This window comes from Podarcis gaigeae (assembly GCF_964106915.1).
Source record: "Podarcis gaigeae genome assembly, chromosome: Z".
NCBI classification, from domain to species: Eukaryota; Metazoa; Chordata; class Lepidosauria; order Squamata; family Lacertidae; genus Podarcis; species Podarcis gaigeae.
Window position 1 is genome coordinate 1539798 of NC_139691.1, and position 19804 is coordinate 1559601.

Below are 19804 nucleotides of genomic sequence, written 5' to 3' on the forward strand. Positions count from 1 at the left end.
GGAGGTATGGGTCTTCCCTCCCCCAACTAACATTCTGTTTATGGAATGGTTAATTTGCCCATAATATGCCCAATGTCCCATACTTGCAGAATCCAAGCTTTTAAAAGATTTGCATTTAAAATTTTCTAATTTTTTTTTGCTATCACCAGTCTAGCTACAGTCAATAAATGGAGGATGAGGTCTTTATTGGTTATGTTATCTATCGGAGGAGTAAAATAAGTTAGTAGGGCCAATTTTGGTTTAGTTCTAGTGATTATCCCTTCTTTTGCTTAATTGTTTGATAAACCTTTTTGCAAAAGGAAATAATTTTTGGACAAAACCACCACATGTGTACTCCAGAGCCAGGTAAATTGCTTTTGCACCAGCAAAGTTTGGATGTGTTACGATTAATTCCATATAATATGGCCAGGCACATGTACCAGTGATGTGCTATCTTCAAAGCATTTTATTAATTTATAATCGAGACAGATCCAAATGTTAGTTTATTCCAAATTTGTTCCCATAGCGGTTCCTCTAATTCTCCAAAATCTTTCCCCTATTTTAGTCTTTATGAAGTGAGAGGAAGGGTAGGCAGTTGTGTGAGGATTTTACATAGTTGGAAGATGATACCCTTTCCCAGTGGGTTGGTTGTGTTGAGTAGTTGCTCAAAACCATTTAAGCTGCATAATGCTTGAGTCCTTTTATTTGGCTGATTTAGAAAATGTATAATCTGGTGTATCTCTAACCAGCCACATGGTATATCTCCCAATATAAAATTCATTTCTGGAGCTGTAGGAGTCTTTTGATTAGTGTAGATTAGAAGAAGTCTCTGAGTTTATATAATCCTACGTAACAAATGAGCCTTATTTGGCTGCTGTGCGAAAGGAGGAGGGTTGAGTTATTGAGACTAAAGGGGAATCAAAAGGTAAACGTTTCAGTCTCCATTCCTTTCATATGGTCAAATCTGATTTTAGTAAGGGCTTAATGTCTTCTAGTGTCTTCTTGTTCATTTTTCTGAAAAGGAAGAGATCACATCAAGTCTTGACCTCTATCATCATCCATTTTTAACCAGGGGACCTGGTCTGAGCCTTGTAAAATCAAAAGGATATTGTGTAAGTGAGTGGAGTCTTTATACCATTTTAGGCTAGGTATTGCTATACCTCCTTCTTTCTTGATTCTATAAAGGGCTTTATGAGGTAGCCAAGGTCTCTTGTTTGCATGAATAAGATCTAGTAGGGTTTTTTTTGCCAGCTATTGGCGTGACAGATGGGTATGCTTATTTGTAAGACTCGGAGTGAGTAAAGAAGTTGCGCTAAGATCAGTCAGTCTGCTGATGTGGAAGGCAGTCTATGTTTCTTGTGTCATATTTGCATTTGTCCATCCATAAATCAGGTCTTCCATAAATCCGTTTCTGTGTTAATCTGTATTTTAAAAATAATCTGCATAAAATTTGGATTTAAGTAGGCATTTCTAAACTTACTGTCTCTCTAAATATACTTTTTTGATATATTCAGAATCCTTTTCTTAAAAGGTGAAAACTGTGTTGGAACATTTGGGAGTTCACACATTTGTCTGGAAGGTACAGATCAGTTTGCTGGGAATATGCAGTCTGGATTCCAGAAGGTGGTTGGATAGTTTGAAGGTTATCATTCTCAACAATCATGTCTAAGAAATAACTGCTTATACAGTCAAACCTTGGTTCCTGAACAGCTCTGTTTTGGAATGCTTTGGCTCCCAAATGCCGAAAACCCGGTTTTCGAACGTTTTTTCAAAAGCTGAATGTCCAACGCGGCTTCTCCTTGAGTGCAGGAAGCTCCTGCAGCCAATTGGAAGCTGCGTCCTGGTTTTCGAACGGTTTCAGGAGTCGACTGGACTACGTTCGACAAGCGAGGTTTGACTGTACAGTGGTACCTCTGGTTGCAAACGGGATCCATTCCGGAGGCCCATGCGCAACCTGAAAAGAACGCAACCCGCGCCTGTGCATCTGTGCACACGCGGGTTGCAATTCGCCGCTTCTGCACATGCATGTGAATGTGCGTGACGTCATTTTGCGCATCTGCACATGCGTGAGCGTCGAAACCCGGAAGTAACCCTTTCCGGTACTTCCGGGTCGCCACGGGACGCAACCTGAAAATGCGCAATCTGAGGCAAACATAACATGAGGTATGACTGTATATGATTTTCAGTAGTGAGTCTCTTGACCATCTGCATGATGGCTTATTTGGTATTGTTCCTTTTGCCTCAGGATTAAGAAGAAGAAAAAACACCACAAAACAAAACTGATGTTGCAAATCTTAGATTTATTTGAAGTGACATTTTATGGGATCAGGGAATTTTTATGGGAAATGTATTATGGGATCAGGGATTAAGTATAAAGGGAACTGCTGGCACTTTTAAAACAGTTAAAGATCCAACTTTAGCCAATCTTGTAACTTTCTGGCATTTGTTCAGTATTTTTCTCTCACTTTGATTCCTTTTTAAGGAACTTCTGGTTTCCTGCACACCTTCTTTGGTCCCCCCCCCCCTTGGTAAACTATTGCTGCATCCCAATAAGTTCTACTACAGAGCTTCAGCATCACGATTTATTATTTGCATTCTTTTCTCCTAGCTTTATCTTGAAGACTGCAGCTACAATATGAGTAGCTTTTATATGCTTTATACTCCCCCTCCTATAGATCCTTGGGAGGGTGTTCAGTTTCATAGCAGGTTTAGCCTATCCTATTGAAGTAATAAGTGAGGGGGGAAAGTATTTGATCCCCTGCTAAATTTGCCCGTTTGCCTTCTGACAAAGAAATGACCAGTTCATAATTTTAATGGTAGGTTTATTGTAGCTGTGAGAGTCATAATAACAACAGGTAAACCCCCAGAAACCCAGAAGACAAAAGTCAGAGATTGATGTGTATTAGAATGAATGAAATAAGTATTTGATCCCTTTGTAAAAGATAACTTAGTACTTGGTGGCAAAACCCTTGTTGGCAATTACAGAGGTCAGACGTTTCTCGTAGGTGGCCACCAGGTTTGCACACATCTCATGAGGCACTTTGTCCCACTCCTTTTTGCAGATCCTATTCAAGTCAGTAAGATTTCGAGACTGATGTGTAGCTACTCGAACCTTCAGCTCCCTCCACAGATTTTCGATGGGATTAAGGTCTGGAGACTGGCTAGGCCACTCTAGGACCTTAATGTGCTTCTTCTTGAGCCATTCCTTTGTTGCCTTGGCCATGTGTTTTGGGTCATTGTCATGCTGGAATACCCATCCTGGACCCATTTTCAATGCCCTGGCTGAGGGAAGGGGGTGCTCACCCAAGATTTGACGATACATGGTCCCGTCCATCGTCCCTTCGATGCGGTGAAAGTGTCTTGTCCCCTTAGCAGAAAAACACCTCCAAAAGCATAATATGTCCCCCTCCGTGTTTGACAGTGGGGATAGTGTTATTGGGGTCGTAGGCAGCATTCCTCTTCCTCCAAACACGGCGAGTTGAGTTGATGCCAAAGAGCTCGATTTTGGTCTCATCTGACCACAACACTTTCACCCAGTTCTCCTCTGGGTCATTCAGATGTGCATTGGCAAACTGCAGACGGACCTGTACATGTGCTGTCTTGAGCAAGGGAACTTTGCGGGCTCTGCAAGATCTCAGTCCTTCACGGTGTAGTGTGTTACCAACTGTTTTCATGGTGACTATGGTCCCAGCTGCCCTGAGATCATTGACAAATTCCCCCCATGTAGTTCTGGGCTGCTTCATCACTGTTCTCATTATTATTGCAACTCCACGAGTTGAGATCTTGCAATGGAGCCCCAGACCGAGGGAGGTTGAGAATTATTTTGTGTTTCTTCCATTTGTGAATTATTGCACCAACTGTTGTCACCTTCTCACCAAGCTGCTTGGCAATAGTCTTGTAGCCCAGTCCAGCCTTGTGCAGGTCTACAACCTTGTCCCTGACATCCTTGGACAGCTCTTTGGTCTTGGTCATGGTGGCTGCTTTGGAATCTGCTGGATTGATTGCTTCTGTCGACAGGTGTCTTTTGTACAGGTACTGTAACGAGCTGGGATTACAGGTAAGACCTCTTCCTTACAGCAGGTGCTTCTAATCTCAGCTCGTGACACACAGTGAAGATACCAGGTAGATCTCCTATTACACTTTCATATTGCTTGCACTATGTCAGCAAAGCAAATACTTTACTACTCCCAATTTTCTACAGGACTTCACATATTTTACAGCTGATACACCAGTCATAGGCAAACTCCGGCCCTCCAGATGTTTGGGATTACAATTCCCATCACCCCAGACCACTGGTCCTGTTAGCTAGGGATGATGGGAGTTGTAGCCCCAAACATCTGGAGGGCCGGAGTTTGCCTATGCCTGTGATATACTCTGCAAAATGTATGTTCTCTTCCATTTCAGTGCTTCTGTTTAAAAAAATGGCTGAGGAGTTGTTATCACAAAGTTTTTGATTCCTACTCTCCTCACATTTGTCCACCCACCTGTAAGTACTGCAAGGCATGGTGCTACGTAGATTTTTCCTTGCACAAATTCCATTACGCGTTCATATTCTGATTCTAAAAGACATTTGATCAAAGGATGTCTGCTGGGCAGATAGTATGATGGTTTTAGTAATTTAAAAGCTTCCTGCCAGTGTGCATTTTTTGACAGTGGCATTCCAGAAGAATATATTGGTCTTGCAAGAGCTTGGTCAATTCCCCCCCCTGATCTTCACGTGTCACCTTGCCTACAAATAAAGCTATTGAGTATTTTTGGGATGAAGTTGTTTACCTGAGGATGCTGACTGGGCAACCATTTGTGAAATTGCTGATGTTGCAGAAGGAGTAGAAAGGAGACTTCTGGAATGAGAACATTGGGGAAAGCAACTTGTACTTTCATCATTATGGTCCATTTTGCTGAGGAGGGAGAATAATTTTATAACTAGCTTGCGAGTAAACACTAAGCTACCGGTGATGGTGAAGCTACCGGCAATAGGACTTGGACACAGGCTACCTGAAAGTCTATATCTCCCTATATGAACCTGCCCAGGTGTTAAGAACCTCAGGTGAGTGTTTCTCTTGGTTCTATCAACATCAGATACATGGTTGATGGTGACAATGGGCTAGTGCCAATTGGACTGGAGGCGATGGCATGAATGGCGTCCTGCTCCTGTGCTTCTGTGCTGGTAATGGAGGAACAAACCTTGTGGCTAGTACAGAATTCCTGGTCACCTATATTTGCTAGGTGAATTGTTTAAATATATATGGCTTAGATTAATAATAGATTTGTGGAGCTGGAAGGGACCACAAGTGTGGGGCTCAGACCCTTGACCCTGAGATTAAGAGTCTCATTCTCTACCAATTGAACCGACTTCCTCAAGGTACCTGCTCTTGGCAGATTCTGGGTTTTGATTGCAAGACTTAGTGTTTTAGACTTCAGAGGTCAAGTTTTGGGTTCTCAAACCTGGCAGAGCAACAAGTGAGCTTCGTGAAGATTCAGATCTTACATCCATGCACGTTTTGCCAAAGGCTGCCATGCTGACGGGTCCCGCCCCCCCCCCCCAAAATGTCGTTTCTGCCTGGAAGCCAAATCTTCCAATGCTGGCTGTAGCTGATGGAGTCCAGCAGCATTTGGGAGGCTACAGGTGCCTATCCCTGATGTATAACCTGTATGGGCTTCCTTTTGTACAAGGGATTTCATAAATTCCAAGTGTAGCCATGTCCATAACCTTCCTGTGTGCTAGGCAAGTTGTAAAACTGATACTGTGGAGGTTACAATTTCTGGGGAGGTTTGGCATGGAAGGACTTGAGTTGAAGGATCATTTGAGCAGAATAAAAAGTTTGGTTTATTTTTCCAGTGGCAAGCCTCCAGCTATTTTTGCCTGTGTCAGCTCTCTAAATGTTCCCAGCGCTATGGCCTGCTTATTTTCTAGTTGCAGGGCTGCACTGAGCCATAGCTGACACACAAAGGCAAGCAATTGTTACTTTGTGCTTGCAGTGCCAACACTGCATTGCATACCACAGCACTGCATTAGTAATCAGCACACACTAAACAGTGGTTTGTAGGGACAGCCACATATAGGATTGGCTTTCACACTGAGCTGGACACATTGATCTCCCCTGTCAAGGACATACTGGGTTCAAAAAGATCAAATATAAGAGCCTTACTCATCTGACCAAGCGTCCCATCTCTTCCAGCATTTGGTTTCCAACTCTGGCCAACCAGATGACTTTGTGAAGGCCGGCCTAAACAGGGCATGAAGGCAGCAGCAATTCCCTGTGGTTTGTTCCCAGCACCCTGCTGCATATGGCCTCTTAGTGTGGATTTCCCATTTAGATACCGTGGGTAATATTGTTAGATGACTTCTTTGTCAATTTGTCTACGCCTCATCTCTTTAAAGCCTAATGGACATCACAGCAAAACATGTAGGCAATGACGTTTGAAAGCTCTCAGATATAGGTTCTGACATGTATAATAAGCAGTTTCAGGGGCCAGTTTGTAATATGATGAAAGCAGGTCACGGCTGTCATCCACCCAAAATGTCACCTGTTATTATTTTTTTTTCATCTCCTTCTTTTCCGATACCACATTTTCCTTCTTGTGTTGTCACATTTCTGCTTCTTTCTCTTGCTAGAGCAAAATGTCCTAAATGAAAGCTTTCTCTGTCAGGGTGAGATAACATTTTGTCAGGTAGAGGAGAGATTGGAGAACAGCGTTCTATACCTCTCTGAGCTCCGTGGTGGGAGGGCAGGATGAAAAAGCACGAGTGCTGCTCCTTGGGTGAACCCCCTTTCTATTGGATGTCAGCTGTACACTTTGAGTCTGTTTGTAGGTTAATTATGGTGGTGGCATAAAAGCATTTTCCAAGTTATTTGTATGCTTCTGGCAGCAAAGTCTCATTTTTAAGCATTGGTGGGGGGTAGGAGGAGGTAATTGTAGAAATAAATCCCAACCCACATGTAGGCGCACTTTTGCTTGCTTTCATTGACAATAGTTTATTATACAACAGCTGATGCATTTAGTATTTGTGGATTCTCTTAATTGATGACTGTACTAGTTTCAGAGCAGAGCTCTCGCAAGTGAAGACAATAGGTCAGTGTCTACTCTTCATGCATAAATAGCCGGAGACATGCCGATTGTGTCTGAAGGGTAGGATTCGTTGTTCCCGTGGAGTAGTAATCTTTCCCATGAATGGAGGCTTGGTCAGCCGGTCGAAGGTGGATTGTGCTTTTCCTTGTCCTGCATCCTGCTGATTCAGAGGCTTGTGTTTGCATCAATTAAGTACATGCGTAAGGAAGAACAGGGCCAGCGTTTCCTTTCACAATATGGGGATACTCTAAAATGTGCTGGAGCAGTGAGTTATAAAGCACATGTACTGTAGCTCTTTCTTGAAGATCTAGTTCTTACAATGCCAAATAAAACATAAGAAAAGTAAACAATTATCCCATTAATTTCAGAAGGCCTGTTTTATTTTACTTTCTCTGACTTACAGTTACCCCTCCCCCCTTTTGCCTCTCTTGTTGTGACAGGCCGTACGGAGGCCTGCAGCCTGCAACTGTACTAAACAGTTGGGAAGAAAGTAGGGTTTCATTTTGTTTCAGCAAGTACTAGAGTTTGTAGCATGTTTCTAGAATTTTTTGCGTAGAGTTGTAAGAATTCGAGTTTCCCTGCTCAGTTCTGTGTTTTGGAAAGGGAGGAGATACTGAGAGCAGGGTTAACCTATGATGATGTGGAGGAAGCCAGAATGGCTTGGCAAATGATCTTTTGTTGTATTCTCAGATGAGTCCCCTTTTTACACAGCCAGACCCGTCCCAAAGGCCTGGGGTGGGTGACAATAAGTTTTTAAAAAGACATACAGATAATGAAATCGAACTATGAACAGCTGTAAATAGCCTAGTGGTCACAGTTTTTATAGTTCCCAGCGAATTCAGATGGTAGTTTCATTTTTTCTAAAGACTTACAAATATCAGTAATCATGTTATTTTACTGGTGTGTTGCACCTTCATGCAGGGAGAGGAGCCTTTAAAAGGTAAGCAGCATCACAGAGCCTCCAAATTCCAGCTGGAGAGATGCAATTTTTCTGATATGGATGATCTTAAGCATAAGCCACATTGTTGAAACTCTGGCTTTGTGGTTGAAGGGTGCACCAAAACATCTCTTCCGATTTGCTGAATTTTGGTATCCAAGTGACACGGAAATGGTCACAGAAAAGAGCAGTCACAAACATGCAGCGGATTCCCACCCTGTCAGCTGGAAAATTAAATCAGGTTCCAGTTTGGGATTAACACTGAGGCTGCAGGGAAGGGCAGGTAGTGTCTTAAATGGCATGAAATTGCAGAATGCGATTAAAAAACCCACAAATTTCTGCTTTAAGGTCTTTGTTAAGGATGTTTCCCTACCGCTGGGCATTAACAATGGCCTGCATTAACTGCATTTGGCAAATTAAAGCTCAGTTGGATATGTGATAAATAGTGGAAGGCACTAGGTCATGAACACACTAGATCTATTACTCCAAAAGGAGTTTATATAAGCAGTTTAATGCTGTTTTGCAGTCGTCCTGTCTCCAAAATGTGTTATATGAAGGAACAAAAGTCCAGTTTGAGGTGAAATACCACACACAAACTAGCCTGATCTAATTTTGATCCTTTTTTGAATGTTCAGGGTAAGCTATAAACCCTTTTAAAACCTGTAGATAAACTCTAAAAGACACAGACAAGACAGCAGGGTCAGGGAAAGTAAGTAAGCTGAAATTTTCTTCTTAGTAAGCTTGCATAGGATTGTGTTGCATATACAGTGCTACCTCCAGTTGTGCACGGGATCCGTTCCAGAGCCCTGGTCGGATCCTGAGGAATGTGCAACTGGAGGTGCCTGTTCTGCGCATGTGTGCGGGGTGAAACCCGGAAAAATACTTCTGGGTTTGCTGCGTGCGTAACCTGAAGGATATGCAACCAGGGGTGTGCATATCCACAGGTATCACTGTATAATGCAAAACTGGAACTCGGCATGTGGACAAAGTGAAGAGGCAAAGCACTGGCCACATTACTGAGAGGTTGCTAGTATTCCTTTATTTAAAACTAGAAAAGATTATTTAAAAGGAGAACAGAAGCCGGTCTGAATTTCAAAATTCAGCCACCAGATCTTGCCTCTGCCAGCTTATATAACCAGCATATTTTTATAATGCAGGAAGTATTCTATCTCCCCAACTACCCACCCAAGAAAAGAATGAAACTGAAGGGACATTTTTGTATTCCCACTGGGGCAGTGAGCTAATTCATGTTTTACAGCATAAGAAAACAAAGCTTCTAATGGGAGACACAAATTGTTTTAAAATGTAGGCAGCCTTCTTAACTAAGCTGTAAATGCTTTATTGGTGCAAACCCCACATTTTGGAAAGATCTCATTATGGCTTTTCCATGGTAATTTCTAAATGCCGTAATTTCCCCCTTTTTAAAATTTCCCCAGTTATTCATATATGTGGTATGAAGCTTAGATATATTTAAAACTTTGTGGCACATCAGAAACATTTGTCTGCACTTCTCTCCCGGAAGAATTAAAAACAGCCAAGAAAGATATCCTGGTTTTAATGGCTTTCCAAACCATTGTTTAAGCATCACGTGGAGTTGGTCATCAGGGATGGAAAACCTGCAGTTCTCCAGACCTTTGTTGGAGTACAGCTCCCTTCACCCTTGACCAATGGCAATGTTGACTGGGGCTGATGAAAGTTAAGAATCCAGCAACATCTGAAGGGCCACAGGGTTCCCATCCTTGGTCTAAACAGAGATTTAAATTTATATATTCAAGAATTGATGCTTTTGAATTCTGGTGCTGGAGGAGACTCTTGAGAGTCCCATGGACTGCAAAAAGAACAAACCTATCCATTCTGAAGGAAACCAGCCCTGAGTACTCACTGGAAGGACAGATCCTGAAGCTGAGGCTCCAAGACTTTGGCCATCTCATGAGAAGAGAAGACTCCCTGGAAAAGACCCTGATGCTGGGAAAGATGGAGGGCACAAGGAGAAGGGGACGACAGAGGACGAGATGGTTGGACAGTGTTCTCGAAGCTACCAGCATGAGTTTGACCAAACTGCGGGAGGCAGTGGAAGACAGGAGTTCCTGGCGTGCTCTGGTCCATGGGGTCAAGAAGAGTCAGATACGACTAAACAACAAAATAGAAGTTCACAGTTGCAAGCATATCCTTTCATGAAGATCAGCTTTCCCTAGTCTGGTACCTTCCAGATATTTTGGACTCAGGTTCCCATAAGCCTTGCCAGCACACTCATGCAGTCCAGAACATCAGGAAGGCACCAGGTTGGAGAATGTTATAGAGAAAGAGCCCTGATTAAAAACTTGGGCATTGGTTTGATGAGGTCCTTTGCTGTGGAGATCCAAGCTGTCATACCACTGTACTGTTATTTTTTAAATGCCCTCTGAATATTCAGTATACTTAAAATATATTTAAACTTGTGGGCTTGCTTGTGGGCTTCCCAGAAGGATTCACCGGGGCTCTGCTTATCATCTTCTATCCATGCATCATTGAAGCTACCTTGTGTCTAGAATTAATGAATCAGTTTTAAACACAAACCTTCATTAGAACACCTTTTTCATTGAGCCCTGGGTTTTTGCATGCAGACACACATGTTGAATGCCCAGAGTTTTACTTGGAGACACTCTCATTGAATTTTGATTTGCTAGCTCCTCATAACATTGCGCTTCTTGCATCATCATGCTTTTGAGGCCCACCGTGCATAGGTTAACCTTAGAATTATTAACTTCACCTAAACTGGCTGGTGGTACCAAATCATCCTGGTTTTCAATGGGAAAATGTTTTTTTCGCTTGTGTTATTTTGCACATTTATATCCCTCCTTTCCTCCAGGGAGCTCAAAGCGGCTTACATGCTTCTCTACCCATTTTGTCTTCAAAACAATCCTGTGTGGTAGGTCAGGCTGAGAGTGACCGGCCCAGTGAGCTGAGTAGGGATTTGAACCCTTTTCTCCCAGGCCCCTGGTTCAGCACTCTGGCTACTGCCAAACACTGTCTCTCTGAGGAGAGGAGCAGTTTCCCCACTCTCTTCCTCGGTTTGTAAAAGCCTCGGTTTGAGGGGTTTAGGAGCTGGGCCAAGAACCAAGAGTCAGCATAGTGTGGTGCTGAGCGTATCAGAGTAGGACTTGAGGCACCCAGGTTCTAAACCCCACTAAACCAGAAAATCTGAAAATATGAGGGAGGGACATTAGCCCTTTTGTTCTCTTTCAGCCTGACCTAGCTCACAGAATTGTTGTGAGGATAAAACGTGGTTGTGGGAATCATATCTTGGGCTCCCTGAAGGAAGAGGCGGGTAGGGGATTTAAATCCAATAAATAAAAATTCTGTAAGATATTCAGGAGTTAGGAGGGGTAACACAACAAGCTCCCTTTTCCTTTAATAAGACCACTGTTGCTTTCCCCCAGTATTTACATCTTGCTCTTCAGCCATGAATGCCTTAGGGTGGCTCGCAATTAATAAAAAATGGCACAGTCCTTGTCCACATGCCACAAAAGAAAAAAAGGGCTGGGAAGAGGAAAACAAGCAAACTGTTCTAATATTACCTACCTGAAGCCTTTGAAAAAGCATAAGGGTTAGGAACTCATGCAGTTGGAAGGGGTCCCAAGGGCCATCTAGTCCAACCCACAGGAATACAGGAATCTCAGCTAAAGCATCCTGGACAGATGGCCAGCCAACCCCTGCTTAAAAGCCTCCGAGAAAGGACAGTCCACAACCTCCCGAGGGACACCGTTCTACTGTCAAACAACCCTTACTGTCAGAAAGCTTTTCCCGATGTTGAGTCTGAATCTCCTTTCTTTATAACTTGAAGCCATTGATTCGAGTCCAGAACAGGAGAAAGCAAGTTTGCTCCCTCTTCCATGTGACAGCCCTTGAGATATTGGAAGATGGCTATCATATCTCCTCTCAGTCTCCTCTTGTTTTCTTGTTCAGTCTTGACTGCCTAGGTTAGTTCTTGCTAGCTTTATTTTTTTCTTTTGATTGGTTTTTAAAATTATTGTACTTTGGAAGCTGACTTAGGTTGTATTTTCAAGGTAAGGGAGTCCTGTGGAACAGGGTCTTAGGCTTCTGTTCTTCTACATGGCTTGCATGGAGTGAAGGTTGCCAAGCAGCTCTGATGTGTACAGACCAAGTATTTGAAGAGGATATCCAATTCTTTATTGAGGTTGCATTGGTTCTGGTAGCTAACTTGGTGACTAAAGGAAGAGTAGGAGAGCAAGATGCACACTGACCTTTGTGTGGTAGGTTGTGCTGGATTGAGTGGGGAGTGGCAGGGAAAGGAAGTGTCCATCGTTGAATGACAGAGCACCTGCTTTTCACCCAGAAACTCAGGGTGCAACCTCTGGCATCTCCAGCATGAAGGATGTTGAGTAGCAGGGCTTCCTAGAGGCAGTTGGTTGACCACTGTGAGTTTAGAATGCTGGACTAGTTAAAACATTTACTGTAATCTGATTTACAAGAGCCTTTCTTATGTTGTTTTGGCTGCCCATGTAGGGCAGCTACATAAGAAACCTCTACCCGAATGTTGGGAAGAAGAATATGCTTTGTAGCACATGGATGTGTAGCACTGATATGTTACTATGAAATAGGAGCAAGTCCCATTTCATAAAAGTAGAGGTATTGCAAAGATCCCCTATTGTGGAGTTCTGTATGCATTCCTATGTGTCCATCAGTGCACAAGTGCAAAGTTGGCTTCTCCATTCACTTCAATGGAGGGACAAAGGGGGTTCACAGAGTAGACTCACACAACTCACACTGTATGTAAGTTGGGTGTGCCTAAACCAGGCATGTTCAAAGTCTGTCTCGGGGGCCTAATCCGGCACGCCGGCCTCTGTGGCAGTTTGGTTGGCCCTCATGGCCCTTCACTTCATCAAATCTGGCCCTCTTTGAAAAAAGGTTGGAAACCACTGGAACCCTTTGAATTCAGTAGAGTTGGGTATACTTCACTTTCACTGGACCTTCAATAGTCCATATGCTTTTCTGAAACCAGCTTGCTCATGCTACTCTCTGCAGACTGTTAACCGAAAGTGCTACAGTACAACACATATATTTTGCAATCTTTTAATTTTTTCTTTGGAAGCTGTAAGAGTAGAGTGGAAGATTTGAGTTAAAATATCTTGAAGGCAACTCCAGGGTTGACCACTAGAATAAGAAGCCAAAACAATGAAAGTTATAAAGAAGACTGGATGCTGTTTACAGAATATATGGAAAAGTGCTATAAGCAGACAATTTACCTAGCAGGATGGTAAAATTTTCAGCAGAGTAAGAAATAAATAAAGTATATAAAAGTGGTGGCGATAGATGGGGTGAACTAAGAAAGCACAAAGAAAAAAGGGGTTAAAAGGAACCATGGAAAGAGAGGATAGGAAGTCAAGGAATGTTTTCTGATTTTTTGTTGTTGATTATTTAAAATCTTTGGAAAGAAATACTTTTCTTTGTTGTATTGTTTTTGTTTATGCTTTGGAATGTTATCAGAAGAGCAAATAAATAAAATATGTAAAAAATATATATTGAAGGCTAATCTACTTCATAGCTGATGATTGTGAGTCTAATATTCTGCCATCTTCTGGATAAGTTACTTTATGTCTTGATCACCCTCTTCCCCACCCTGTGCAAAGGCTCCCTCTCAAGTCCAAATGCACAATTGAAGGACTGTGATCAAACTTGCATCCACATGGAAAATTTAATAGCAGCTTCCATCAGTTAGCTTTCTTTCTTTCTTTCTTTCTTTCTTTCTTTCTTTCTTTCTTTCTTTCTTTCTTTCTTTCTTTCTTTCTTTTTTAAGTACCCTGACTGTACATCTTAAATACTTTGTTGAAAGCAAGTATAGTTTAGTGAAAATTCTGCATCTGCTAACAATTGAACCTGCCAATTAACCAATTTATTAGCAAAACAAACTTTGCCTGTGAGGGAGCTAGGGTGGGTTTGTTTTTTCAAGTATATGATGTATACATCATAAAATTATTCTCTGCCCCACAAGCCTTAACTCTGTCAGAGGGGAGCAGTAATTGAGCAGTAAAGATTGTTTACAAATCCCTGCTCCCTCCATAATGATCAAAACTTGTGGAAACATTTTTTTGTTTGTTGCAGAAATGGAAAGCATCTGGTTAACAATGCATCCTGCGTTGCAAGCCCAAAGAATTCAAAATGTGCTCACAATTGTGCCCAAATGTTGGTCTGACAACGGGCTCCCTGAATAAATGACAACTCCTTTGCAAAATTCAAGGCATCTAGTTTTTAATCTATTATTGTTGTAATTATAATTACACTGATAATACGGAACCTGGCAATCCTGGAAACACTGTTAGGAAAAGCAGATGGCCGCAACAGAGTTGTTTTGAGATGGTTTGTCATAGAAATTATTTCTGTCTGGGTTTTGTTTTTTGTTGCTTCTGTTCCATTTTGTGCAATTGAACTTGTTCAGAACTACTGCTTCTTATGTTGAACTACCATGTTTATCCCGAGAAACGAAGGCGGGATAACTTGTGGCTTTTGGGGGAGTGAGGGATGTTACTGGCATAATGAAGGCTTAAAACTAGGGCTTCCTAATGTTAAAGTAGTTCAGTGCCACTTTAATTAGATATTTACCAATGATGATCCCTCCCACTTCAATTTTTAAATAGTCCGCTTTCCCTTCTACCCACACACTTGAGTAAGATGGGGGAAAGCTATGATTGGGTCCCATTGAATTCTGCTGATGGGTTGCCTTTCCCCCACTTAAAGTCCAGTCCTGTAGTTGACTAAAGAGGTGTCTGATTAAAAATAAAGAGTCTAAGCACGATTGGGGCACTGTTCCCTTGCAGCACACGTAGCTGGCAATTTGCACCTGGTTAGGTTTTTGCATTAGATAACAGCCTAAAGTTAACAGTAGCATCAGGTCTCTCTAATTTCTTTTTTGTCTTTCTGGAAAGAGGGTAAAAGGAGAGCCTCGAGGAGTCCTTACTTCCTCTTATCAGTGGCTCAGCCTCAGCTGCCCTTCTTGGATCCCCTGCCAGGGCTGCTATCATCTTCTGATCAAATATTAATGTGTGATTCTCTGCTTGCTCACTAATCCAAAGCCAATTAATATTATCTGTCAATTATTTACAGATCCTGAGGTGCGGAGGCAGTTCCCAAAGGACTACAGTGACCAGGTTTGGAATGCGTAATTAATTTTTTACATGACAAAATTCATTTCAGGGTTGTTCAACGTATTATAGCTGTTCTTTTCCCCTTAAAAAACACAAAACAAAATAGAACGCATTGGGGGGAGGGAAAGGGAATTGTGATTAGAAACTTAAGATTTTTTTTAAAAAAATGTATACACAACATGTAAAACTTGCATGCATAAACTTGATAAGATGGTTTTGGTTCTCAATAAGGCTTTCCCAATTTCAGAATCTATTTTGAGAAAGCAAATTCATGAATTTCACTCCTTTAAAAAAAAAAAAACTTACTTTGCCTTGGAGGTGCTTCAGGCTGCTGTTAGTTACAGAATCCTCATCTCGTTGTTTTAGGGTTTATGAGTTTACTTGGCATCACATCACTTTTTAAAAATTTCATGGTCACATCAAATCTGGCAGAATGATGGAATATAAAAAGGGGAGGGAGTGACTGCATGTAAAATGCCGTGGGAATTTTGCAATTAGTGCTCAGAGCAGAAGGGAAAGGGAACACATCCTGCTTTGCAAAATCCGTGTGGATGGCTGTGGTAACTGAAAGCTACTGCTGATCTTGATGGCTTCTTCCTCTTTCAAATGCATCTTGTTATAGAGTAATATTGGGAGGGAGGGAGGGAAGTTTTATTTTTGCTCCATCGGTGTACTTAGTACACTCTAGTTGTTTTTGCTAGGAAGCTCTCCCTTTGGGAAGGGGTTTCGTGTCAGCCATTGCAAGTCTGGGTTGAAAATCGATCTCTGGACCAAATTCTCCTAATTGTTACAACCCTGAAATGTCTCCATTCAGCTGGGTGCGGTGAAGTTCGCACAGAAAGGCTCCCGTAATAGTCGTTATCAGGTTTTAGTTACATTTTCTTACGGGAGTATTTGATTCTGATCTTTTTCCTTCCTTCCCTCCCACATTTAAAAACGTTTCTGTTCCGTGGAAGGTGCTGCTGCTGAGCACGTCCCAGCGTGGGCCCCTCGGGGCAAACAGACCTTGTCTTGTAATGGTGTGTGCAGCGGACGGGACAATAGTCGCCCCTGATGCCTGCAGTCCTGGAGAGCCCCTGTAGTATTAATATAATTCTTTTAAAAAAATAACACCCCCCGGCATATTGCTTGAGTGCTTTTTGTTGCAGTTTTATAGTGCCTGTCCCCCCCCCCCGTACTTGCACCATAGCGTTGAGGTGTGCAACAAAGCATCCTTTTGTAAACACACAAGTCCTCATTGCCATCTCGTGCCAATAATCTGTTAATAAATAGCTCCCTAAGTACACTCTGCAGCGTTGGGCCACAATGTGTGCTGAAAGAGCCGCTAGTCTATCATATGAAATGTAGTCGGATTAAGGGTCCCTCGGAGCTGTTGCTGTCTCTTGTGCCTGTGATCTATGGATTATAGGACTGTCTCATACATAAAATATTTTTCCTTTTTGTAAAACAACAACAAAAAAGGAGAGAAATCTTAGTATGCTGTAAACCACCTCTGAACAAACGCAGTACAACCTACAGAAATCCAAAGATGCAAAGCTAATGTGCTGCTGGAACTTTGCTGATCTTTTTATTCAGCTCGTGCTTTTAAAAGATCTTTAAACAAACAAACAAACAAAAAGAAATGTGGACAATCAGTTCAGGAGGTGGGGAAGGTAGCAGACTTCTCAACCTTAAACACTAATTTCAGGTTCACAGCGACCTTACTTTTGGTACCTTTTTAAGGGGCTGGAAGAACGTAAACTGTGTTTAAGCCTTGAAGTGACACCAGGCACTTGTGTGAACAAACTAAGCAAGACTTATGGTCAGCATACCGTTTCTGAATGCTTGTGAAAGCGATTCGGACGCAGCAGAAGATGGCCATTTCTAAACAAAATGAGAATACTTTAATTTAGTTAACAAATGTGGCAAACCTAAATGCCACATTTTTGAAGGTGTCAAGTATGTGTTGTTCGTTAGCAGAGGGTGGAAAGTTGAACGGCAAACGCACTGCAGGGTTTCTTTTTATTATTTAGGCTCGGTCTGCAGCAAAGGTGGGAATGAAGTTGAAGTTTTAGGTGTGGTGGCCTTTTGGAAAAAAATATCAAATTACTGTGGGGGTTTTTCCCCCTTGTAGCATACCATTAAAAACAAAACGATTCCTTTTGTTTTTATGTGATGCATGTGCAACTTGTACACAAATGTTTCTTGCTGACAATCCAAATCCGCGAGGAATATTGTGAGTTAAATCAACACAAGGCAATTCTCTCATTAGTACAAAAAAGCCCAAGTTCTGCCCCCCCCCCTACTTCCCCAGTCTAAATTCTTGGCACTTGTTTTTACATACAGTGTGTTTCCCATGTAGGCAGCGCATCTGATCAGAGCCCTAGCTGCCGCTGGATGTTTTATTCTGTGTGTTCTTTGTACCTAACAGTAAAAGAATCTGTCACAAATTATTGTGGCTCCCAGCTTTAGAAACCTGAGAAAAAAGGGAGGTTAGACTGACATCTGTGGCTGAATAATGATGGACAGCCTTTTGGCTCCCCTTGAGCCACAAAGCTAGCATTGCCTTTAGAGAGGAAAAAGGAGTATAAGAAGAAAGGGGGGAGTGATAAAAGGAGGTTACAAATCTGTGGTCCTGGAGATGTATTACTGTTGGGCCAGTTGTCTGCATGGCACGATAATCCGTTTTGATCTCCTGTCTTAATTGTCTGCTAAAGACAAATGGGCAGTAAAAGTTCATCAGTTTCATCTCTCGCTCTCTTTTTTGCTTCTCATTTAGAGGCAGAATAAATGATCCGTCACTACAGAAAGAACTCCTTTCTTTTCCGACACGGGCGGAAATGCAGGACCCCAACACATTTTTATTAAAATATTTCTCCCTCATTATTTCAGCCCCCTCAGCTCTGATAGATCTCGCTGTTTCATGAAAAATGTAATCTGAAATGTAAATAAGGGGTTTGGTACAAAGGGAGGAAGTAATGAGCCGACTAGCCACATTGCTGGAATCTTGATTGTAATTACCCACCAAGGTGGACACCCCTGCTTGTCCTCCCCCACCTCTCTTGGTCAGACCACAATAGTAAAAGTGACTTAAATCTGTAAAAAAACCTATTCCAGTCCTTGGGATTTTATTTTCAAAGGTCATATGCATCATATAGGAGGGGGCATCCGAGGGAGAACTAGTGATTTCTTCTAATTTTTTGGTAATAGAATCAATCATTTTAGAGGACTATGCTTTCATGTTGGCCGTTGTTTATAGCATGTCCAAAATTAATAACTTGTTTTTCAAGCATGTTCAACTAGCGCCCTTCTCCCTCTTTTTTTATTTTTAAAAAAGGTGTGTGCTAAATTTGGGTGTAGATGTTTTGCACGCTGGCTTTGGAGAAAGTCGTGTATAATTATCACAAGGGTTGTGGTCTCTTTCTACCATCTTACATAATATATCCCATATGCTAGAAGACATGTTCTAAATTGCTGAAATAATTTTAGCGACAGTTTTGTCATTCTTCAAGTCTATACTTTAGATTCTCAAGCAGAAAAAAGGTTTAAAATAATTTTCAGCCCCTCTGTTCCTAAAGAAAATTCTAAATAACCTCTTCAGTTAGAAAAAAGGCTCCTTTGTGAGGAAATGCAAGCAAACACAAATGTGGATGGTTAATAAATAAATTGTGTTTAAAGAACCAAATTAATTTTTTGTCTCAATTCCCCCCATATAACTTTTAATTTGAGGTTTTAATGATTCTCTATTTATTATACCTTTTCCTGAAGATGAACACCAGCAAAGCTTTACTCTTGGGTTCTCTGATCTGATTCATAGACATGAACCAGTCAGATTTAACATGCGCTTAAAATCTATCCCTACTGAAATTAGCAAGACCTAAAAGTGCTTGCATTGTGGTCAACTGCACATTCGGGCCTTTACTGTAATCTCCACATGGGTACACCATGGCCGGTAGCAGTGAGTGAAGACTTTTAAGCCACTTAAAATGACTCAAAAACTACTTTTAAAAAAAGTTTTAATCAAGATTAAAGTTTAAGAATATTATTATTTTGGTGTGAATGACATAATGAACGTGGAGTAAAAGTGGAATTATTAGGGCATTCTGCTATATTAGGTAAGTTTTTTGCATAATCTCTAGTATTAGGGCCTCCTCTCTTCTGCAATTCTTTTATTGGGCATTGTGTGTGTGTGTGTGTGTGTGTGTGTGTGTGTGTGCGCGCTTTGATTTATATGCTCCATCTGCTTAGTAGGCATATGATTACACGTTCTGTGTATAATTTGATCAACTGTTGTATGAAGGCTGAGGTGCTCCTTCAGAATGGGTACTTCAGTGTTCTTTGCAGGTATTCCCCCTCCTTTTCCATGGGCACAGAAACAGTGGCTGTAATGAATCCTTACACATTTATATGGGAACCGTAAACTTTATATGGGCCACTTTATATAGAAACTAAGAGCCCTTCTTGTACATGCTCCATAACCCATGTAAGAAACGTGGCTGTGGTGGTGATGGTAAAAAATTAAAGAGGAATATCCTTTTCCTTACCATGTTGCAAACTGATTTGGAGAACGTTTGCGTTGCGTTGGTTGTATGTGCGTGGTGTAAATCTTGCAACCTCACGGCCATGTGTGCTGGAAGCCTGCCTCTACCGTGAGAGAGTTGCACGCAGCCTTGCCATGGGAGAAGGTGAGTTGGGT

The 19804-nt window shown here is 41.8% G+C and overlaps 1 protein-coding gene across 4 annotated transcripts in view; it reads left to right on the forward strand.

The window, feature by feature from the left end:
* The window catches only part of DENND1A (DENN domain containing 1A), a 266540-nt gene that overhangs the window by 51426 nt on the left and 195310 nt on the right, over positions 1-19804 (forward strand). For all 4 annotated transcript variants that reach the window (XM_083721669.1, XM_083721671.1, XM_083721670.1 and 1 more), the window contains exon 3: positions 15089-15132. In XM_083721669.1, the coding sequence (XP_083577795.1) occupies positions 15089-15132 (44 nt within the window). The remainder of the gene's footprint in view (positions 1-15088; positions 15133-19804) is intronic.